The sequence below is a fragment of the Ambystoma mexicanum genome, chromosome 5q (genome assembly GCF_040938575.1).
Source record: "Ambystoma mexicanum isolate Mex_15411 chromosome 5q, UKY_AmexF1_1, whole genome shotgun sequence".
Lineage (NCBI taxonomy): Eukaryota > Metazoa > Chordata > Amphibia > Caudata > Ambystomatidae > Ambystoma > Ambystoma mexicanum.
Window position 1 is genome coordinate 1309503124 of NC_090933.1, and position 25022 is coordinate 1309528145.

The window sequence follows — 25022 nt, forward strand, 5'->3', positions numbered from 1 at the left end:
AACGCGCAGGGGCTCCGTTCCCGCCCTTTTGTGACTGGGCAGGTACAGACACGGCGTGAGGTGAACACGCAGGGGCTCCGTTTCCGCCCTTTTGTGACTGGGCAGGTACAGACACAGCGTGAGGTGAACGCGCAGGGGCTCAGTTCCCGCCCTTTTGTGACTGTGCATATACACACACACAGCGTGAGGTGAACGTGCAGGGGCTCCGTTCCCGCCCTTTTGTGACTGCGCATATACACACACAGCGTGAGGTGAACGCGCAGGGGCTCCGTTCCCGCCCTTTTGTGACTGCGCATATACACACACAGCGTGAGGTGAACGCGCAGGGGCTCCGTTCCTGCCCTTTTGTGACTACGCATATACACACACACAGCGTGAGGTGAAGGCGCAGGGGCTCCATTCCTGCCCTTTTGTGACTACGCATATACACACACACAGCGTGAGGTGAAGGCGCAGGGGCTCCGTTCCTGCCCTTTTGTGACTGCGCACATACACACACACACACAGCGTGAGGTGAACGCGCAGGGGCTCCGTTCCCGCCCTTTTGTGACTGCGCATATACACACACACAGCGTGAGGTGAACGCGCAGGGGCTCCGTTCCCGCCCTTTTGTGACTGGGCAGGTACAGACACAGCGTGAGGTGAACGCGCAGGGGCTCCGTTCCCACCCTTTTGTGACTGGGCAGGTACAGACACAGCGTGAGGTGAACGCGCAGGGGCTCCGTTCCCACCCTTTTGTGACTGGGCAGGTACAGACACAGCGTGAGGTGAACGCGCAGGGGCTCCGTTCCCACCCTTTTGTGACTGGGCATATACACACACACAGCGTGAGGTGAACGCGCAGGGGCTCCGTTCCTGCCCTTTTGTGACTACGCATATACACACACACAGCGTGAGGTGAAGGCGCAGGGGCTCCGTTCCTGCCCTTTTGTGACTACGCATATACACACACACAGCGTGAGGTGAAGGCGCAGGGGCTCCGTTCCTGCCCTTTTGTGACTGCGCACATACACACACACACACAGCGTGAGGTGAACACGCAGGGGCTCCGTTCCCGCCCTTTTGTGACTGCGCATATACACACACACACACACAGCGTGAGGTGAACGCGCAGGGGCTCCGTTCCCGCCCTTTTGTGACTGGGCAGGTACAGACACAGCGTGAGGTGAACGCGCAGGGGCTCCGTTCCCACCCTTTTGTGACTGGGCAGGTACAGACACAGCGTGAGGTGAACGCGCAGGGGCTCGGTTCCCGCCCTTTTGTGACTGCGCATATACACACACACAGCGTGAGGTGAACGCGCAGGGGCTCGGTTCCCGCCCTTTTGTGACTACGCATATACACACACACAGCGTGAGGTGAACGCGCAGGGGCTCCGTTCCTGCCCTTTTGTGACTACGCATATACACACACACAGCGTGAGGTGAAGGCGCAGGGGCTCCGTTCCTGCCCTTTTGTGACTACGCATATACACACACACAGCGTGAGGTGAAGGCGCAGGGGCTCCGTTCCTGCCCTTTTGTGACTGCGCACATACACACACACACACAGCGTGAGGTGAACACGCAGGGGCTCCGTTCCCGCCCTTTTGTGACTGCGCATATACACACACACACACACAGCGTGAGGTGAACGCGCAGGGGCTCCGTTCCCGCCCTTTTGTGACTGGGCAGGTACAGACACAGCGTGAGGTGAACGCGCAGGGGCTCCGTTCCCACCCTTTTGTGACTGGGCAGGTACAGACACAGCGTGAGGTGAACGCGCAGGGGCTCGGTTCCCGCCCTTTTGTGACTGCGCATATACACACACACAGCGTGAGGTGAACGCGCAGGGGCTCGGTTCCCGCCCTTTTGTGACTACGCATATACACACACACAGCGTGAGGTGAACGCGCAGGGGCTCCGTTCCTGCCCTTTTGTGACTACGCATATACACACACACAGCGTGAGGTGAAGGCGCAGGGGCTCTGTTCCTGCCCTTTTGTGACTACGCATATACACACACACAGCGTGAGGTGAAGGCGCAGGGGCTCCGTTCCTGCCCTTTTGTGACTGCGCACATACACACACACACACAGCGTGAGGTGAACACGCAGGGGCTCCGTTCCCGCCCTTTTGTGACTGCGCATATACACACACACACACACAGCGTGAGGTGAACGCGCAGGGGCTCCGTTCCCGCCCTTTTGTGACTGGGCAGGTACAGACACAGCGTGAGGTGAACGCGCAGGGGCTCCGTTCCCACCCTTTTGTGACTGGGCAGGTACAGACACAGCGTGAGGTGAACGCGCAGGGGCTCCGTTCCCGCCCTTTTGTGACTACGCACATACACACACACACACAGCGTGAGGTGAACGCGCAGGGGCTCCGTTCCCGCCCTTTTGTGACTACGCATACACGCACAGAGCTCCACTCGCAGCAAGGCCCTACACGCCAGGTGTCTCTGGGCTGAACCACACCCAAAAGACTAGACTGCACATGCAGTTCTGGGAACCGAAATATGTGAGGGCATCCATCTTGTCCCAATCAATGCACTACAAGTCCAAACCCTAATGTTATCCTATGGGAGTGAGTGAGTCTGGTGCCACAAGCGCCAAGTCTGACTCCAAGTGTGTCTGTGGAGGGATGGAGAGGCCCTTGAGGGCCATGTAGGAGATCGTGGCCTGGCTCCAGCCTGACATCTTGGAGGGCTGGGGACATGAGGGGCAGGAATCATGACACAAGATAATGTCTAACTTAAGGAGCTTATTCTTGCTACTTTCTGTCCAGCAGACCACCCTTATGATGAGTTGGTTCATTTGTTGGATGTGGGAAGGGGGAGTCTGTATTGATTTGAATGCCTTTTTGCTGTGCTGACACTCCTTTAGTAGCTTTTGGTTCAGAGCATAAAACCAAGAAGCATGCCACTGCTAATCTTAGTAGATTGGTCAGGCAGACATTCGTTTTAGTTCTCTAAACAGCAAGTTCCCCACCCCAAGAAAATCAAAGGGCCTGTCAATAAGGCCACTGAGGCCTCCTGGGCATAGTTGAGATGTGTCTCAATGGCTGAAATGTGCGAGGCTGTTGGCTAGGCATGGACCTCGATATCCAATTACCATTACAGACTGGAGGCCCTAGATTCTGGTTGAGCCTAATTTCAGCTCAGCAATCTTGAGCACTGTCAATTAAGACTTTATTAAATAGACGTTTACAGCATTTTCAGTGCAGACATTTAAGACAGACATACACAGTGTCTGTCTCAATTGGCACAATGCCTGAGTGCCTGATACATCCTCATGTAGTCGAGACCAGGACATGAATAATAGCTGATGGGGGGGTTTGCAGTAACCTTTATTTCACTGAGTCCCTATTTTTATTGTCATACTTCTCCTTCGACCCTACCCTCCTGTAGCATTGCCAGCCTTGGCACCAGTTTATGACAAGGGTGGACGCCTGTGCATACAGATTTCTGGAAGCAGGAGGTGTGATACTTGTACCTTCCATCGGGAGGCATCTTTAGTTGGTGCTTCCAAGAAACATATGATCTTCTATTAGCTTTAAAAGGGTGTAATCCGAAGGTGGAAGCACCTCACAAAATTAAGGCTGTGACGAGGAACAGTAAGACTCACTGCAGTTTAGATCACAAGTAAGTTATTTTATGACCATGGTGGTCTTAAAGTACTGAAACTTTCTTGCTTAGAGCAAATTGTGGACCGGCCCAGGGTGGCAGTCAGACTGTGGGGTGAAAAGAAAACAGTGTCAAAGAGAATAGGAAGGGGGCAAAATGGGAGAATTGAGGGAGAAAAAAAACAGACTTAACTCACAACATGTAGGGAGATGAAAACATAAGTATAAGAGATAGTGGTCATTGGGAGAAAATATAGTTTAGTGTTTTGCCCAGAGGAAATTGTAATGAAAAGAAGGTGCCAGTGCTTCCCTTATTGAGCCGCAAGAACCTTCATTGAGACATTTCCAAATGAGATGACGATATTACGTTTTGTCATTTTGGGGGATACACGATAGCCTTGAGAAGTGCTCAAGAGTTCCTAGAAATTGTGGGGATAATAACCAAATAATTGTAGTGGATTCCCTCCTGCTGAAAGCCAGAGGGGCTTCTCGTAAAGGCAGACCACTGACAGGAGTGTCACAGCAAGAATTGGCTGTGTGCCGAATGAGCACCGGGGAACATAAAAGAATCCCCGAGCCATCCGGGTATTATGTATGTGAGACAGTGCCATTTAGCTTGCTTTTAATAATTATTTCCCATTAAGGTATTGTGACGTGGGCCCATGGCCTGTGGACACGTTTTTATGTGTCTCTGCTTGCCATATGTGCCTCCAGCTGGCAGCCTAGTGGGAAATTCCAGATCACCATCTACTCCATCTATTGGGGAAGGTGGTGACTGACAGTCATTCTTGATTCCATAGCTCTCAACCATTTGTGTCACAAAGGCGGGTGAAAACACCTGATTTTAATTTTGGCGGGTGAGAGGGCCATTGAAATGAATTGGCGTATAGGAGGATTGGCGGGTGAGTCATCCCTTGACAAGGCGGGTGACACCCAACAAAAGCGTGTGAGTTGAGAGCTATGTGATTCCCAAAACATTGCTTACGAGTGGCTCCTTTACTCTACCCCCACCCCTACCACGTAGCTCTCAACCATTTGTCTCACAACGGCGGTTGAAATCACCCGATTTTGTTTTTGGCGGGTGAGACGCCCATTGGAATGAAAGGGCGTGCAGGAGGTTTGGCGGGTGAGTCAGCCCTTTGCAAGGCGGGTGACACCCGCCAAAAAGCGGGTGAGTTGAGAGCTATGCCTACCACATGCTTTTTTACAAAGGGGCAGGATAAGGAATTTCCGCACAATTCAATACTAAGATCCAGATACATCGCCAACCCTCGTATTTAAGCAGCAGACTCCTGATTTTTTTTTTATATCACAAATGCATTTACTTTCTCCAGCCTAAAATAAGTAGTACCGCAATGCAATCGAATGGGAGAATTCAATTCTCCTTGTTTCTGTAGCAGAATCTTCCTCCTGGTGCTGCAACATGTTGGTATGTATTTGAGCTGTGGGTCACGTAGGCCTGAGGTAAACGCCCTGAGGTAAACGTGAGGTGAACGCACAGGGTCTCCGTTCCCGCCCTTTTGTGACTGCGCATATACACACACACAGCGTGAGGTGAACGCGCAGGGGCTCCGTTCCCGCCCTTTTGTAACTGCGCGTATACACACACACACACAGCGTGAGTAGTTGGGTAGATGCTGGTCCTCAGGAAGTGGAAGCGCTTGGTGTGATTGAGCGCATTGCAGGTATCAAAGGGAACTGCCAGGTTTTGGCATAAGACTGTTGAAGAATGGTGAGAGTTGTTGCCGAGTGTTGCATGAGGAACCATATGTCCATTTGTTGTTGAATGCGGTCAGTTATCCTGATCGGAGTGTGATTGGAGGAGAGGATGGTGGAAGGGGAAGATTTGGATGAAGTCAATTCTCCGCTACAGCATCATAATAAATGGAATTAGTAGTGTCCATTCACTCCTATGCGGGAGAGCAATAGTGGTTGTACCAAGGCACACTTCCTGGCTCGATCTCTGATTGGACGGAGACACAGGTGCCGCGTCTGCTCTGCGACTGTGCGAAGCCAGAGTTGCCGCCATAGTAGGAAAGGTAGAACTAATATGAGCACTGGAACCCGATCATGTTCCCACCAATTTACTGACTCTGAAAGAAATAGGGCACAAGAAGGAGATATAAAAAATGTTTTTTAATGTCACTCGTAAAACACTCCCGTGTTGTTATAGCCGGGATGAGAGGGAAGGATGGATCCCTGGGAGTAAGACCAGCAGACCCACCAGGGAGAGGAGTGCGGAGGACACTGCATTCAAGCAGTATGACAGTCTTACAGGTACATCTCAGTGGCATTAAAAAACATCATGTACTGAAGGAATAAAGGCTACACTAGCCTTTTGCCCCACAACTCGATGATATTCACATCTGGAGAACAGGCTGTGTGTAGATGGATGGACTGGGTGTAGAAGATAGGTAATCCTGATTACACAATAGATTGCCTGGGTGTAAGTGATAGGGTGTCGATAATACATTTAGTAAATAGACTGTGTAGATGATGGGGTTAGTAGATGTGGTGTATGGGTGAACATGGCAAGGTTAGCAGATGGATTGCCTGGGTGTAGATGATGGGGTTAAGTGATGGGTGACCTCAGTGTAGATGTTAGGTTAATAGTTAGGTTGACTGGATGTAAATGACAGATGGTTATTAGATGGGCTGCACAGGTGCAGATGGAAGTATTAGTAGATGCACCACCTGGGTGACGATGATAGGGTTGGGCGATGGACACCCTGGGTGTAGATGGTAGTGTTGGGTGATGGACTGCCTGGATGCAGATGGTAGTGTTGGGTGATGGACTGCCTGGATGCAGATGGTTGTGTTGGGCGATGGACTGCCCAGATGCAGATGGTAGCGTTGGGGCGATGGACACGTTGGGTGTAGATGGTTGTGTTGGGAGATGGACTGCCTGGATGCAGATGGTAGCATTGGGTCGAAGGACACCCTGGGTGTAGATGGTAGTGATGGGCGAAGGACACCTTGGGTGTGCATGGTAGTGTTGAGCGATGGACTACCTGGGTGCAGATGGTAGTGTTGGGCGATGGACCTCCTGGGTGCAGATGATAAGGTTGGGCGATGGACACCCAGGGTGTAAATGGTAGTGTTGGGCGATGGACCGCCTGGGTGCAGATGGTCTTGTGGGGCGATAGACACCCTGTGTGTAGATAGTAGTGTTGGGTGATGGACCTCCTGGGTGCAGATGATAAGGTTGGCCGATGGACACCCAGGGTGTAGATGGTAATGTTGGGTGATGGACCGCCTGGGTGTAGATGATAAGGTTGGTCAATGGATACCCAGGGTGTAGATGGTAGTGTTGGGTGATGGGCCGCCTGGGTGTAGCTGATAGGGTTGGATGATGGATTCCCTGGATCTAAACGATGGTGTTCGTAGATGAAACACCTGGATGTAGATGATGGAGTTAGTAGATTGGAGGTGGGGATGGACAAACCTGGAGACCAGGCCGTGTGCAGTGGATAACGTTAGTGGATTGACTGGCTAGGTGAGGTTGACAGGTTAGTACATGGACTGTGAGAGGAAACCTAGTAAAACTGTGTGTCAACAGATGAGCTGAGAGTTGGAAGAAAGGTCTGGAGAACAGACCGCCTGCGGTCAATATGGTCAGATGGGTCGAAAGGTGAGCAGTGGGGGTTTCTCCGGCATGAGGATGAATCTGAAAACAGTCTTTACGTCCGCCTTCGAAGCTGTTTCAATCTTAAAGTTCCTCAAAACCTGAAATGAAGTAATAAGAAAACTGGTGAGTAAATATACCAACCCATGGGAGGGAAACACAGTAGTCATCTCAGCATACACCCTGCCCCCCTCCAGCCCTCAACCAGCACAATCGCATTGTCATAGCAATACCCAATCCTAGAAGACAATATCTGCCCGATCCCCATTGGAGGCCAAGATACTCACTGCCACCCTGATGGCCAGTAATTCCATACATGGGCTACCATGTAAGACGTCCTACCCCCAACAGGAAAAAAACGGCTGCCCCACTTGGGAGAATATAGCCTCCCTACCTTATGGGCTAGTGAAGGAGCAAAAATGTGGACATTACGTGTACTGCGCTTATGTCTTCTATGATTGTGTGCATATGTCTTTAATAAAATTCATTTTATGATAATGAATATGTGTTTTTAGAATCGTATGATGAAATAATAGTGTTGAGTTCCCTTGTTATGGGTTATCCGTGGAGCTTTCCTTTTATTGATATTTAGACGTCCTACCCCCCACACTGCAAAACCAATGCTCCTGCCCTCAAGGGACTCACATGGACCAGGAAGAGCATCATCTCCATTTCTGCGATTCGGCGCCCGATGCACTGACGTGAGCCAAATCCGAAAGCCAGTGCTTTGAAGCCGTTGTCATCCTTTTTCAGCCACCGCTCAGGGTCATAGCGTTCAGGCTTGGTGAAAACCTCTGGACTCCGGCCCATTGCGTAAAGGCCGACTTGCACCAACGTCTAAGGGAATGGCGGAAACAGGAAGTGACCATTTGGAGGATGACGCCACCCTAGATCTGGTCGTGCTCACCTCTGAGTCAGACCTGCACACACACACACACACGCACACGCACACGCACACACACACACACACACACACCCCCCCATCATTCCCTTGTGCCCCCCCCTTCTCACACACGGATGTTGCCTGTTTTGCTTTATTCTTCTACCCGGCTTCCCCCCCTGGCCCTCTCCAGCCTACTTCTGCAGGAGTCTGTCCTGATACATTCTGGTTTCACCATCACCGTCTTGTGGCCAATGCTGGATTTGACTTTTATGGACTTCATTGATTCACGGTGCGTCACCCTTTCTCAACTCTCATGCTGGACTTCCTTTGCATCTTGTACTCATGGTGGCCCAGAATCATGCTGTTCCCGTCATCATCTTGTATCCTGGTTTGCAACATGATGTGTTACTACTGACTTCTGCAATTGTATTCGCTCTCCCCTCTTGCTTCTCCACTCTTTTTGACTGCTTACTCTCTGTTCCCCCCTCCTCTCCCTTCTCCTATCTCCTCCCCTTACTTTCTTCTATGCACTTACTCTATCAGAATTGTCCCTGGACCTAGTATGATAGCAACCTCGTCTGTCTCCTCCCACCTCCCCTTACTGTCACCCTCACCCACCATCCAGCACTGTCTGAAATGTTGTCAGGCCTAGTAAGATAGTCGCTTGTTTTGTTCCACCCCTCCCTTTATGCACCCCTCTCCCTCACCTTTTGTTTTCCTCCAGCTCTACCAGAAATGTCATCAGGTCTAGTATGGTAGTCGCCTGTCTGTTTCCATTTCCTTCCCACTCTCTCCCTCCCTTCCTTATCTATGTCTTGCACTATCTGAAATGTCGTCAGACCGAGTACGATAGTTAATTTCACATCCTTACTGTTCATGGCCTGTAAAAATGTCATTGTATTTTCCCTTTTTCAATTCCTTTGCCTTGAAGTGCTTTGAAACACATTGTGTAGGGGCACTATATAAATGAACTATCATATCATATAATAGACTAATGCAGGCTGAGTTAGTGTGGGCAGCAACCAATCCCATAACACACACTCTCTCTCTCTCTCTCTCTCTCTCTCTCTCTCAACACCTTCACATAAACTGTTTGGGCAAATTGTGAAGCTGTTTGACCGTTCTTTGGAGATTTGCAATTTTTTGATAGTTTGAGGAATGTGTGCGTTATGACATGGTCGAAAGTGCAAATACCAGTTTATTCTGTTTCACCAGAAGACATTTCATTGAGGTTGCAAAGTCACAGACCTCAAATTACTTGTCCCTCACTTCCTCGACTCTAGCCCTTCACCCATCATGGCCACTTCCCGAGCACAGCTGGCCGTACCACCTACCTGCACTTAAAAATGTCCAATGTTGATTGTCCTTAATCTATGTATGTCCACCCATGTATTGTCCCTGGTGACTGTTTCATTTACTTCCCTCCACAACCTGATCAGAATGTCCTTCAAATGCACCCCTGCCCACTTCCAGTCAAATCTGATTTCTCATCTATTTTATGTTCTTTTGTGATCAAGAGCATTGAGCCTCCTGTATATGAATTAATAAAAACTAAATAAATAGGTCCCAGAATCCTTCAAGAATTTCATAGTGTCTAGATTGTAGGGTTAATGGGGGTCACAAAAGGTTGAGCGTCTGAAAGACTATGTTCATCCTGTTGGTGTGGTTTTGTTCATTTCAAAAGTGCACAGTGGCCTTGGTGATGCCAAAGGACTTCATGCCCTGAAGCCTCTGTGGTTGCCCAACTTGGCAGCTAAACTGTCTAGGTATGACATATGTTAATGAATTGTGTTAAATTGGTATTAATATTATATGAATCACACTGTAGTAAAAGGAAACTGGAAAATGAGTTTTGTATTTATGAACAGTAAAATTGGGAATATGTCAGGGGTGTGAGAAATCTGAAGGTGTCTCCCTAACTAGTCCATGGGGATCTATCATCCAGGTCGGCAGGACACGGCCATCTCTGTTGGATCCAGTTCCTGGGGGTCGACCAATGAGAGAGAATCACCTGGATGGGGGGTCCTTGGGGAGTGGGAGTGGGACACTGACGGGTGAGATGCGGTTTCCCCCTTCTTTGAATACCTTTTCTTTATCCTACCATTTAAGATATTCCAAAACACTGCCCCCCCCTCTTTTCTGACACAAACACTTTCACACAACACAAAAGACGACGTACTAACACCAGAGCCATTTTACCTGACATGTCTCAATACAAGGGCCAGGCAATTGACCAAAATCACACACACCTGGCGGCCCTTTCCCTTCCCCACTGGGATATAAGGTGGAGCGTGAGAGCATAGAACAAGCAAGACAGATCACACGACGTGAGAGCTAACTCAACACGGCAGTTCAAGAGGAGGAGAAAGACGGCGCATACCGAAAGGGTGACAAAGAGAGAAGTGACCTTGCCCTTTCTGTCGAAGGCCTGTGAAACCTCCACAAGAAGGAAGCGTAAGACCACGAGCAATAGCTAGTGTATGTTGCAGCAGAGGTCAACGGTACACAAGACCCTCTTCCGCTGATAACCAAGCCAGGGAGAGATGCTGGTCTCCGGAGTACTGACCTTGACTCCAAAGAAAAAGAAAGCCAAGCGGGTAATCACAGCTGGTGAAAAGCGGCAAATTGAACTGTGAAAGCATAAAGAGCTATTGAAGCTAGAGGGGGAGAAAACCAGCAACAGTGGAGTCCGGCACCAGGTGGGTGCTCACTCAGGAAACTCTCACGATTACCCGATTATTGAAACTACGATAATTAGAAGGGCTTGGAAGAAGGCAAAGAGATGGTCAAAGTGGTCATAGAGAGGTCTTGAAAATCCACTGTGCAGTCGAAAGGCTTTGGCTGACAGATGATTGTGAAGCGAAGGGAAATTAATCCCGTTAGGTGAAATTGGCGAATGAACAGTGCATTACAGAAGTTGGCAAGCGTGAACCTGGCGGAGGGAGGCTGATGTCTGAATGGGGTCCGAGCCGAACGAGGGAGATCCAGGGGTGGAAAGTCATCACCCCGAAGCTAATCGCTTGAGAAAGCCTGAAGAATTGTTTGAAAGGACATTGTGATACGTGAATGAAAGAAAAGCCTTAGTGAACCCGAAGTAGGGAGGCTGATGTTTAAAAGGGGTCTGAGCCCAAAAGGGGGAGATCCAGGGGGCCTGCCCCCGGAAGAGGGGGTCCCAGGGCTGAAGCCATCACGCCCAAAGTATATGTGGAACAGAACTTTGTGTTTGTTTGTTGAAAACATCAGGCCCTCGAAGGCAAGAGACTCTTGTTAAACGAGATTTAACCATCGAAGAACCTGATAGCTAGTACGGAACTGTTAGCTCGTGCTGGGAAAGCCTGTGCGTGTGCCGTGCTCCAAAGTCCCTCATTGTCCTGTGCTGAAAACATGGGGAAGGGAGACCTCAAGTACTGCATCCTGACTTATCATTTGCAAACACTTCCTTCTTTCTTAAGAACATTATCCCACACTTCTTTTTGTATTTAGAGTAAGGTTTGGCAATAGGTTTCTTCTTAGTATAGGCCTTTTTATTTTGACACAACGCCACTAGGACTGCCTTAATTTTCTTTTGATGGGCAAATCTTTCTCCCATTTTAGAGATAGGTTTAGATTATGTGTTTTTTCAACCTACCTTTGCAGTTTAATAAACACCCTTGAACTGTGATCACTTCTGTCTGTCTTTACTGTGTCCACCATGAGTTCTTTACAGGGGGTTCTGTAATGTGTTGGCAGACCCTAGAAGGGAACTTAAATAAAACTTAACAGTAAAATTAAGTCATGAAGACTTTTCCTCTGCAAGCTCTCAGAGTACCATGCACTCATTAAATTGCACTCCACAAAACTGATTGGATGAGGGGGAGATAATAGACATCTATTTTGTGCCGCACTGGTTGACCCCCATCCTCGCTGACAGAACTATCAAGAACAACATTGCCTCCCTTGCGCCAGTCTAGGCTGATTTCTTCAATCACTACTTTGCCACTGGCTACTTCCCGGCTACTACTCAAGCACTCCCTTGTGCACCCTCTCCTCAAAAAAACCTTCTGCCGACCCCTCCTGTCTAGCTAACTACCGCCCTATCTCCATTACCCCCTTCCTGGGCAAACTCTGGAGAAGCTGGCCCTCTTCCAGCTTATCCATCACACTGAAGCCGTTTGTTGTCTCCACAACCACCAGTCTGGCTTCAGAGCAGCCAGAGGCACGGAAACTGCATTCCTAAACACCCGTGAAGACTTGCTCTCTAATCTCGATTCCAAATCTCCTTCCATTCTCATCCTTTTTGACCTTTCCTCTGCCTTTGATACAGTCGATCATGTAACCCTTATAATTCGACTCCGTGATACCCTAGGCATCACGGACCAGACTCTGGACTAGTTGACCTGCTTCCTCTGACCGAGGTTCAACTGGGCCATTTTCTTTCCTCCATCACACTCTCCACCTGTAGTGTCCCTCAGGGCTCTATCCTCTCACTGTGACTCTTCACCATCTACCATGCCCTTCTAGCCCATTTGATCTCCACCTTCTCTCTTAGCTTCCAGTGTTATGCGGATGGCACATAGCTCTCCTTCAAGCATCCCTCCATTGCCTCCTCTTCTTCCTCTCTCATTCCTGACTGTCTGACTGCTATTCAGGCATGGTGAACTGCTAACAATCGTTATTGCCAGTAAGATTGAGATCCTTATCATTGGGACCCCAGTTCCCTCCTACTCTCTGGCCGCCCTCCTTGGGCCCCCCTCCCCTCACCTCCTGTGAGGCAAAAAACCTTTGTGTCAACGTCACAGACCTTGCCAGGAAGGCCCACTTTCAGCTGCACCTCCTCAGAGGCTTTCTCCCTTTACTCACCTTCCCCCCGAAACTCAATGTCTCCAAAGCTCTGGTCCTCTCCAGGCTGGACTACCGCAACAGCCTCTTACTCAATGTGCCTAATTCCTGCCTTTGCACCCTTTAACTAATCCAGAATTGGACTGCGAGACTTATCCTTGGCCTCAAGCCCAGGGACTGCATCTCTCCAGCCCTAAAATCCCTCCACTGGCTCCCAGTTTCTGCAAGGATCAAGTTCAAGACCCTCTGCATTATCCACAAGGCTTTCTGGGGCCTAGGACTCCGCTACATCCAACTCTCCCTAAATACCTCCTTGGTAGAGCCCTTCGGTCTTCTGGCTTCACCTCTCCGCAGATCAGACGCTTTTCCAAGCAGAGAGTGGGGGGTAGATCTCTCTCCTCTGCACGTGCCTCCCTCTGGATTGGCCTTCCTGCCCCTCTCAGACTTGAGCTGGATCTCCTTAAGTTCCAGAAGCTTCTCAAGAACCTCCTTCCCTCTCCCCCTCCCCTACTAATATCCCCTCTGCCTTCTTTTGACTGGGTGTCTGGTTCCTTCTGATTCGTATAGGACACCAGGCCCTCCTCGACCAGTCTACCCCAGCACTTGGTCTCCCCTTATGCCCTCACCTCCTAACCTGCAGTTGCCCTTCCGGGCTCCCTTCCCATGCACTAGCCTGGCTGGGCCTGCTCCCCATTGAGTCCTTCCAGCCCCGTCCCTCGCGCTTAGCATGTGGACCTTCTTTCCCTTGCACTCTCTGCTTTCTCCTGTGACTTGTCCACCTGGCCTGCCCTTATCCCCGGGTTCGGGCTGGGTCAGGGCTCCTCCCCCTTAATTGGTAAGGCTGTTTCTGGTTCTTCCACTATTGACAGACAGGTACAGCGTATTGCCCTGGCCCCGCCCGACACTCTGGCCGTCAAATTAGCAGCTACTATTACTGGGCCAGTACCTAATCCCTATCGGCTAACCTGTCTGTTATGCAATGCCAGGTCTTTGGTGGCCCATGCTGCGGACTGTTTTGATTTATCTGACTCCAAACCAGATAGTTTATTGGTGAGTGAAACCTAGCTCTCTGAGTCTTCAGGACCAGCGGTGGTAGCAATGCTCCCTGACGGTTATAATATCCTGAGATCTGATTGCGTTGCCAGTAGCCCTGAGGGTATCGTTGCCATTTTTTTTAAATACAGATGTGCATCTACTGCAATTCCTTTGTTCACAGTAAGATTGAAGCACTTTTGGAGCGCATGGTTCTTTCTGCATCTAGGACTGTTCACGTTCTAGTGGCTTATCGCCCTCCAGGCTCTGACTCCACTTTCATTGATAGGTTTGCTGATTTTGTAGCTTAATTACAGCTTCAATAAACGAATATGATTGTTGCTGGCAACTTTAACAATAGGTGCAATTACCCTTCTGATAAAGCTACTGCCAAGTTCATTGCCGTTATGGATGATATCTTGTCACTGAGCCGACACATATCCTTGGCAATCGTCTGGATTTGGTATTTGCTAAACATGACCTGATGGTTGTTTCCACTCCTTTTTGGAGCAGCTGGCATTCGTTTGTTCGATCGCACGCCAGGATCATTCGATCCTTCTCTGCTTGCAGTCCAAATTAATGTTTGCTGCAGTGCTGTTTCTTGGTTGGATCTTGGTGCTCTTTGCAAAATATTTACCATTGCAGCTGATTTACTGGCCCTCCTGGTGGAGATTCGGGTACGTGGTCGGCCGTCTGAGCCTTGTTTTAGTGACTACCTCAAGGCTCTCTCTCTCAAACGCAGACAAGCAGAACGTAAATGGCGGTCCTCTTACTCTGCGGGGATAGGACTGCTTTCTGTGCCATCACCTCTTCTTATCATTTGGCCATCAAACAGGCAAAACAAATGTTCTTCACCTCCCAAATTGAGAACTTCATCAGTCAGCCTAAAGAGCGTTTTAGGGTAGTGTGTTCTCTGTCTGCCAAAGAGTCTTCTAATGACTCTACTCCGATGATGACTTAAGAACGTTGTGATTCTCTGGCCGATTTCTTTGTCCGTAAAATAGACAATATTCGGGATCATATTTCCGCCACCCGCAATCGGCTGTGGTGACGCCAGGTTTATCCTCTGCTTTGTTCCCGGAGCCTATTTTACCTTCTGGTGCCATCTGGGACTCTTTTCCGCTCTTCACAGCTGCGGATATCACTTCAGCAGTTTAGAGAATGAATTTGGCTTCTCCTACTGATGCCATTCCTTTGTGAATGGTGAAAGCCATTCTGCCTCTGATTATGCCTAACATCATGGCTGCTCGACGAGGATCATTTTCCCTGTTCTAAAATGGGCCCCTGCTAAAGAAATCCTCCATGGACCCTTTAGTCCTTGCAAACTTTTGCCCCATTTCACTTCTGCTGTTTTTTATGAAGGTGCTGGAATCCTTAGTCTACCCGGTGCTTGGGCAGTTCTGTGAAAAATCGCCCTTGTTTGATGCTTTTCAGTTGGGTTTTCTGTCAGGACAGGGTACCGAGACTGTTCTGGTCTCGGTGCTTGATGACCTGGCACTCATTGCTGATCAGGGTGGAGTGGCGGCATTGATCCTGCTGGATCGCTCTGCCGCTTTTTTTTTAACATCTTTATTTGTCATTTTCCAACAAGTATATGCAAGATATTACAATACAAAGTAACATCTATTTTTCAAAAAAATGCTTATCTTAGCATTAATAACTATTAAAAGTCAACCAAGCCCCAAAATGTATTCATAAACTAATTGTATACATACTTTTTGGGACAATAATAACAAATCCTAATAACATTAATTCAACTACAAAAGGATTGTCCGTATTTCTAAACATTTAGACAAAAGAAAAAAGCACAGAAAACCAACACACACATTAACAACAACAAATACTATACCTCACCTTTGTCATTACCTGACCACCTAGATTAATGAGTTATTCATTCTAATGTTCCACTGCCATACAAATCAATAGAAGGTTCCCATAAGATCCAATAAGCTTCCTCCTTGCCCTTTCTCTGAAACATGACCAGCTCAAAATCAGATAATATCAGTATATCATTAATCTAATCCTCAACTTGTGGTTTCTTCTTGGGTTTCCACACTTTCAATATCTGTTTCACTGCTATTACTAGGATTCTAGCTATCCAAGACCCATACAGACGAGCCGTTAAACAATGTCCACTATTTGCTAACATTAAGACCTGTAACGCTCTTCTTGGGAATTTGATAGACAAGAACATATCCAGTCTGTCTAACACCTCACACCAAAAGGATAGGACTTGGGGGCAATACCACAGCATATGGAGTAACGTCCCCTTCTCTTTCACACATATCATCAACTACTATCCCTAATTTGCACATGCGCTCAGGTGTCCAATACAATCGTCCCAAAAATGTTTGGTGAATAAGTCGTAGTTTGAGATCCAGTTTACTACCGTGCCCAATCCGCCACAAATGCCTCCAAACTTCATCCATGATAACAAAACCTTCCACTTCCCACTTCCGTTTCAGGTTATTCCATGATTCTAACACTGACTCATTCTCTGGCAGGAGATTCAAGTACGTAGGGACTCTGCGCGGCAACAAACAAAATATGGTCCATCCTGCAGGTTCCTTCTCCATTGGTGCAGATAACATTCTGAAAACCCGGGTCAAGAGACATTCCAATTCCCCAAACCTACTCCTTTCCCTCCTACCTAAATGGAACAACCTTTGAAGCTCCTCAAAAGACATCAAGCATCCATCACGCATTAAATCCCCTACTGACAAAATCCCCTTTGAAATCCAGAATCTTGTTCCCCAGCTGCAACTCAGGGTTATGCCAAATAGACGATTTGTGGTTTAAAAACATATTCCCAATAAAATTAATTAGCCACCATGTCAACAAGTTTTTAGTCACCTGAACAGCTGGTAATTTAACAGTCCCTCTAGATAGCTTTTCCATTGAAAAGATACTGTCCAATCGAAATTGTAACAAAGCATCTCCCTCAATTGCCAACCAGATTGGTTCCTGTTCTGTCCGTGCTGTCACATATAGGGCCGCCTTCTTCAGAATAAATCCCCTGTAGTAATTTTCCAATTTTGGATATCCAAAACCCCCCTCTTTAGTGTCTCGTAGTAAAATAAACTTTGGAATCTTAGAAGTCTTTTTCTCTCCCCAGAGAAAATCTTGAAAAACCTGATCAATTTCCTTAAGTAATTTCTTTGAGAAGCTAAGGGGTATTGATTGCATTATATGTAAGACCTTTGGTAAGAGTGACATTTTAATTGTATTAATCTTTGCCCAGATCCCTAGACCAACATTGACCATTTCCTAATATCTCTCCTAAGAATTTCTACCAATTTAGTCACATTAAATTAACCATCTTTTGTATGTTCTTAATAAGGAAGATCCCCAGATATTTTACATGCGTCTCAGACCACCTACAATTCCATTCAGCAAAACAGCTGCCGAAAGCGGGTACACCACTGTCTTATCCCAGCTGATGTTATAACCTGAAAACCTGCCCACCGTTTCAAGGAGTTCTTTAAGAACAACACTGCCGCTTTCTGGATCTGAGAGTACCAGTACCATATCATCAGCGTAAGAAAGCAATTTTTACTTCATCTGCCGCAAAATTCAGTCCACTGGTCCTCTGCTCATTCCGTATCAGGGCCACCAATGGTTCCAAGGCTATATTAAATAGAAATGGCGACAGAACACAGCCTTGTCTCGTTCCCCTAGCAAGACTAAAAGCATCCGACAACTCATTATTCACCAAGACATGAGCTCTGCAAACAATGAACCATCCCCACAAATCTATTACCAAAACCCATTTTCTTCATTGTAAATTTTCAGAGAGGCCCAGTTTACCCTGTCAAATGCCTTCTCAGCATCTATAAAGACCACATCGGCATTGACAGGTTCATTTCGGTGGAGACCTATTATGTCCACTAATGTCCTAATATTGTCATATCCAAATCTATCCTTCATGAATTATTTTCCCAATACAGCCACTCAGTCTAGTTGCCATTATTTTGGTAAAACGTTTGATATCTACATTTAACAAAGATATCGGTTTATAACTCTTACACTTTTTACTGTCTCTCCCTTCTTTTAGTATTAATGTAATCATGGCCTCAGTCATTGATTGGCACAGACCCTCCCCTCGTAAAAATGAATTAAACAGTTTACATAAAATTGGGGCAAAAAAAATATCGCATTTCCTATAAAACTCCACTTGCAAACCATCTAAACCCAGAGATTTTCCCAACTGGAGTTGCCTGATTGCTAATAAAACCTCATCAATTTCAATAACTGCTTCCAACACCCTATTATCATCCGATGATAGTTTCTTAATATCAATATGTTCAAACAGGCTCTCCAGATCTTGTTGTGATACTGATTCTTCTTCCATATATAAAGTTTTATAATAATTCTTAAAGCCTGCACAAATCTCAGTATTCTTCCATACTAATTGATTATTTTCGTCCTCAATTCCCTGAACAAAAGATCTACCATTCATATTCTTCAACCTATTCCCCAATAATCATCGCTTTTGTCACCAGTTTCCCAATACTTTTGTTATGTGAAAAAAGACCCCTTTCTGCCATCAAGTCGGTTGCATTTGCCAGATTTTTTCGAACAAGATTCATCTCAGACCAATCCTTAGCTCTTCCTAATCGAGCATATTTTGTTGCAATTCTGAATTTCACCTTCAACATACTGAAATCATTCAAGGGTTCCTTCCTAAGGTGAGAGGTCCAATCAATCATGTGACCTTTGATCGTTGCTTTAAAACTGTCCCATACAATCCCTTGACCAGCAGAGTTGTCACTAATCTAAAAAAATTGGGTCATATTAGTAATCCTTCTATTACATCCTTCTCCTCCAATATCCCCGTCTTAAATCTCTGCCGCTTTTGATTCTGGCGATGACAACCATCCTGATCAGCGGCTGAAGTGTCTGGCTCCATTCTTTCATGGTTCCATTCTTTTCTCTCTGATCGTTTGCAGCTGCTTTCACTCCAGCCCTTTCTCTCTGCTATTTCTGCCCTGGGGTGCAGGGTTCCTCAAGGCTCTGCCTTATCTCCCACTCTTTGCAATATTTACATCCATCCTCTGGTCGCTCCTATCCGCTCCCATGGGTTCAGATGTTCCCAGTACGCTGATGATACTCAGATCCTTGTTCAGCTGGACCTTTTCCATCTGGCCCATTCCACTCAACTGCGAGATTGTCTGTCTGCTGTGGGGTGCTGGATGAGCGACAGTTGGTTCAAATTGAATGGGGATAAGTCTGAGGTTATGGTTGTGGGTTCTACTGCTGTCACGTCTCCTTGGACTTCGTCTTTCTGGTCCTCTTCCTTTGGCTCTTTTCCTGTTGAACTCCCTGTGATCAAGAATTTGGGTCTGACGCTGCCTGCTTCCCTTTCTGTGACTTCGCAGATAACCACAGTTTGTCAGGCTGGTCACTTTCAGCTGAAGATACCCAGAAAGGTTTTACAGTTTATTCCTTTTCATTTGTGGGCTTCGGTGGTCTCCGCTCTGGTCCTTAGTCGGATCGATTATTTTAATTCTCTTTATCTGGCTCTACCTATCTACCTGTTATGCCGCCTTCAAATTCTTCCAAGTTCATCCGCCCGTTTTGCCACTGGTGCTTCCTATCCGGGAGCACTATCTCTCCAGTTCTCAATGCTTTGCATTGGCTGCCAGTGGCTAAACATGTGAATTTCCAATCTCTTTGTTGGTGCATAGGGCTTTTTATGCAGCTAGCCCTGAGTATTTGCAGTCGAAGTTTCGACCTTACATTCCCGCCTGTGTGCTACATTCTAAAGATCGCTTCCTTCTTGCTGTCCCTAGGTTTCGTCATGCTAGAATTGGAGGCTGTTCATTTTCTGTTAAGGCTGCTATGTTGTGGAATGCCCTACCCATTGCTCTCCGTTCTTTGGCTGCCCATTTGCAATTCAGAAAGGCTCTGAAAACTCTACTCTTCTGAGCCCTTTTTCTTCTTTTAATAGCACTTACTCAGTCTTAGCGCCAGGTTGACTTTGGGTGTTGGTTGCGCTGTACCTCGGTATGAAAAATCCTAACATAACATAAGCACTCGCCTAACCCAGGGGCCCCTCCTCTGCCCTAAAATATGTTTGCTTTATAGGCGCATTATAAACACCCAATAAATAAAAAAATATAATAATAATAATACAATAGTGTATTGTGATGATTCACTAGATGTTGTCCCTTCTCCCCAGGAGGGGCCCCTTCCCATGAGGCTAGGGAGGTAAGGCCGCTACCCAATACTCACCCTTGGGGTGTTTTAATGCAGGAGGACCTCATGGGAATGAACACCCCACCTGGGGACAAGTATGACACCTAGTATATGATATGATATATGATATGGCATTTGTAACACGCCTATACACAAGTGTTTCAAGGCGCGGCGAGGCAAGATGGGGGGGCGAAGGGAGAGCAGAGAACGATCCCACTCGGCCAAGTGTCATACAGATCACGCAAGTGCATGGGAAGGGGGGAAGGGAGAGTGCAGTACATGGGAATAGATAATAACAACAAGTAACGGCCAGCAAGTGGCAAGTGCAAAGGGAAGTGCAGAAATCAGGTGTCAAGTGCTGGTAGTGGGACTGTTGGGATACAGGAACAGTCCTCAAGTGCGGGGATTGCCAGGCAGGCAGCGCAGGTGTGTGAGACTGGCCGGGAAGGGACCTGGGCCCGAGATCAGAGAGTGACCAGGTAACCGGTGCAGTTTCAGATCAGCCAGGAGGTCAGCTGGGGAGAAGAGGAGAAAAAGCGGAAGCAAAGAGAAGGGTTTTAAGGTGCTTCCGGAACCAGAGATGGTTCTCCTCAAGTTTCAGGGAGGTAGGGAGGCTGTTCCAGAGGGAGGCAGCAGCCAAAGAAAGAGATCTACCAGCAACTCGTTGCTTGGAGAAGCGACAGACCCTGAGGGAGTTGGAGGTGGATGAGCGAAGAGATCGAGAAGGAAGATATTTAGGAAGAGAGAGTTGAAGGTATTGAGGCCCCAGGGCCCAGAAGGCCTTGTGGACAATGCAGAAGGCTTTGAAGTAATTCCTTGCAGCCACTGGGAGACATGTCAGTCGGTGTCCAGTCATTTGGTCAAATTAAAACTGGTCGAATGACATTTGGTCGACGCAATTTGGTCGAAAACCAAATGGTTGAATTTTTTATTAAATTATATATTTATTTTTCGGGTTTTCGTTTTTAAAAAAAAGTTTTTTTTTTAGAAAAAAAGGAGGTTGGGGGGGGGACCCGGGGGGACCCACCCCCCCAAAAAAAGGAGTGAAAATAAAAATAAAAAAAAAATTCGACCATTTGGTTTTCGACAAAATTGGTTCGACCATTTGTCTGGTTGACCAATTTTTTTCGACCAAATGTCTGGTAACCATGTCAGTCCTGGAGAGATACAATCCCTGAGCTTGAGGCCAAGGACAAGTCTCGCAGTCCTGATCTGGAGGAGTTGCAGAGGGCGGAGAGTAGAGGCAGCCAGATTTAGAAAGAGGCAGTTGCAATAATACAGCCTAGAGAGAACCAGAGCTCTGGAGACAGTGAGCTTCTGGGGCAAGGAGAGGAAAGGAAGAATACCTCTGAGGAGGTGCAGCTGGTAGTGTGACTTCTTAGAGATGTCAGAGATGTGAGGAAAGAAGGAGAGTGTGAAGTCGAAGATGAGCCCGAGGTTTTTAGTCTCGCAGGTGGGAGCAGGAAGAGGGCCAAGAGAGGCCGGCCAGAGAGTGACAGGAAAGGAGGGAGTGGGGGTGCCAATGAGGAGAATCTCAGTCTTACTGGCATTAAGGCAGAGGTTGTTGGCGGCCCACCACTCCTAGATAGCAGACAGACAGTCAGTGATGAGAGACGGAAAAGAGGTGGCCGAAAGTAGCCTGAAAATGAGCTGAGTGCCATCTGCATAGCACTGAAAGTTGGGGCAGAGGGAGGCAATGCGGTGGGCAAGAAGTGCCAGGTATTGATTGAACAGCCAGGCAGAGAGGTTAGACCCGTGGGGAACACCACATGTGGAGAAAAAGATAGCAGAGAGGATGGACCCAAGTTGGTATAGGCCCACAAATGATGTCACATCCCAACATTTTCTGGCCCCCTCCTCCATCACAATCCCCTTTCTTGAGGATAAACATATGTACTATTGTAATACCTTCAGTACAGCACAAGTAGAAAAGACTAGGATGAGTAAGATCACAAAAGATGTGAAAAGTACTGGTCAGGCAAGTATTGGTACAAGGTGGCCCCGAGGAGGCATAAAGAACAAAGGACTTTCTGCCAGGGAGGAGCTGGTAACAAAGTGTAAGAAGAGACAAAGGACTTTACAAACTGTCAAACCCAGCTGTGTCAAGCCAGCCCAGGAGTAGCAAGAGGCAAGGAAGCTTCCAACCGCAGGAGTCCAGAAGTGGTGAAGACCAGAGACTGGAGAACATGAGCAGGAAGCAGAGAGCGTCTCCAGTGGGCCAGATGGCAGCAGATCCAAGGACCGGCAGAAGAAAGCGATGCAGTGGCATGACCTCCCGCAGGGGGTGGGCCATGTAGTTCTATAACAACGCTGAGACTGCAGGGAGCCGACAGACATGTAAACGCTGCGAAACCACCAAAGCCCGCTGGAAGCCAGGAAGAGACCGACGTCAGTTGTGGAAGAACCGGCAAAGTGCAAGCAGCTCCCAACAGGTAACGGGAGGCATGGGCGGTCCGGTGGGGACAAGGGAAGAGTTGAGGGGCCTCAGGTTCCAGCCATCAATGTTGCAAAGCCTGAAAGTGGGCCAAGAAGGATCGGGCACCCTATAACGAATAGCGAGTGCAACCGAGGAGAACGTCCTTGTCTCAGTGGAGACAGCAAAACCACTGACCACCAGAGAAGGGGCCAGGTTCCTAAAATAGTTGAAAGAAGCAACAGAGGAAAACGTCCTAATTCCAGTGGTCAGAGGAAGACCACAGAATACTGGATAAGATTCTGGAACCCAAAGCAAAGTGCAATACAGCATAAGGAAAACCTTCCCCAATTCAGTGACCAGAGGGACATCAATGAAACTAATAGAAAGACTAGGGGCACTGTAAAAGCCTGTGAACAGAGGCCAACGGAACATTAAAAGTTATATATTGAGAACCACAGGAAGGGAGTTATTCCCCCTGGTCCAAAGTGTGTGGACACTGTGATACATCCATAGGAAGAATGGAGTCATTCTTCTGGTAACAAAATCTGAAAGGTGAATAGCTTGCCCATTTTGTAAAGAGAAATCCGAAAGCTGAATAAAAATAGAAGTCAACAGAATGTTGGGGGAAGGGAGTCATTCCCCTGGCTTGTGCCTTTTTGTAAAGATACATTTTCCAGGAGTGTACCAGGAGAAGGGAGACATTCTCCTGGTGGACGACTTTACTTTATTTAGCATTCTTGGGTTTAGTTGTAAGGGATAGAAGTAGGGTTTTGGACAAGAACGGTGAATATTAGACAGACATTCTGACACTTCATTAGTTTTAGGTTGAGGCAAGGGAACCCTTTATAGAGTTAGGATAGATAGGTTTTTGCAAAGCTCGGTATAAGTTTATAACCTAAGCCTCTTGGTCTGTCTTATACGTCTACACCCTTACAGGATACAGCACTTCCTATCACAGTCAGCATTTCACATTCATGCCAATGACAGATGATACTTTTACTCAGTTTAATGGAACTCAATGTGTGGACCCAGGAAGGATGAAAGGTGGAGGTGGCCCTGGGAGCTTACAAACCTGAAACCCACAGGCTGCACACAGACCTCAACTGAGAGCGCGTAACTCATGAAGCTACTTAACTAAATAATGTAAGGAAGGCATGATATCAACAGTAAGACACACACAAGTGAACACAGTTCAAGGGTGTTTATTGAACTTTCACAATGGTATGATAAATGCCTATCTAAACCTAAATCTACAGATGGAAGCACCAAAGAGTAATAATACAGTCCCAGTGGAGTCTTGTCAAAATAAAAGGGCCTATACTAAAAACACATATTGCCAATCCTTACCGCTGATTTACAAATAGTGTAGGGTAATGTTCATGAAAAAGAAAGAAGTGTTCACAAGATGATATGTCAGGATGTTCGGGCCGTTGGCTTCCCTTCCCCATGTTTTCAGCACAGGGCAAAGCGGTTCACTTGAGCAAAGCACACACTCTGGCTTCTTCGACACGAGGATACAGTTCGATTTCCAGCAACAATGCTTTCTGTGCCCAAGTCTCTTTTCTCATCAAAGTCTCTTGATTCAGAGGGCCTAATGTACAAAAAAATGAAGATACACAGTTATTTTCTTCTTACAAGTATTTAACTCTGGTGCTCTACCCTGGAGCCCCATCAGCTGGGCTCAGATCCCTGTTATTTTACAATTGTTACTGCGGATCCCCCTCTTCCGGGCTCAGATCGCTGATATTACAAAGTTCCGAGAATATTTGTTTACTCGGGTGACTCCCGCTTCACCACGAATCCTCCTCAGCCGGGTTCAGATCCTTTCCCTTTTCCAATTAATCTCCCTCAGCCAGGCTCGGACCAATTGTAGTTCACCTTTGTTTATTGAAGGCTTTTGAATGTGCACAGGATTTAGCTTGACCCGTTGCAGGACCATTTTGATACATTTGCTATTCATTTGGATACCTAATAGAGACCTTTGAATGAGCACCCATGTGGCACCAGACCACTCTGTATACGGTATCTTACTTGGCCTCCCAAAGTTCATTCACTCCTTTGGTTTCCAATTATATTCACATCGCTCATCACATGCGTTTCACACACCATCCTCTTTGGATTTCTTCATACAATATTGCTGCTTGCAACCTTGGTTCAAACACAAGCTGGTTTGGTATCAGTCTCTCCGCCTCAATGGCTGTGCTGTCTTTACTGGCGCTGCTTTGTTGTAGGAGCCAGTACCACGGCAGCAATCACTCCTCGCTGTCTTGGTTATTGCCGCGGGAGACCCCCGGATACCTTCGGTGTACAGTGTAGGTTTATTCAGCTTTAGTTCCCGGTCTTAGGCTTCTTACTTTCCAAGGTTTGTGAACATAACGGTCTTTAAAGGTCAAGGGAATTTCCCTCTCTGGTCTCGCTGTCTTTCTCCTTGTATTAAACTGCCAT

The 25022-nt window shown here is 47.4% G+C and overlaps 1 protein-coding gene across 1 annotated transcript in view; it reads right to left on the bottom strand.

Annotated features, from left to right (window-relative positions):
* Positions 1-5719: 5719 nt before the first annotated feature.
* The window catches only part of LOC138498066 (cytochrome P450 11B, mitochondrial-like), a 187871-nt gene continuing 168568 nt past the window's right edge, over positions 5720-25022 (bottom strand). The window contains exons 8-9 of the mRNA XM_069621913.1: positions 7876-8067; positions 5720-7331 (exon numbers count right to left, since the gene is read on the bottom strand). Coding sequence (XP_069478014.1) covers positions 7221-7331; positions 7876-8067 — 303 coding nt within the window. The 3' untranslated portion in view covers positions 5720-7220. The remainder of the gene's footprint in view (positions 7332-7875; positions 8068-25022) is intronic.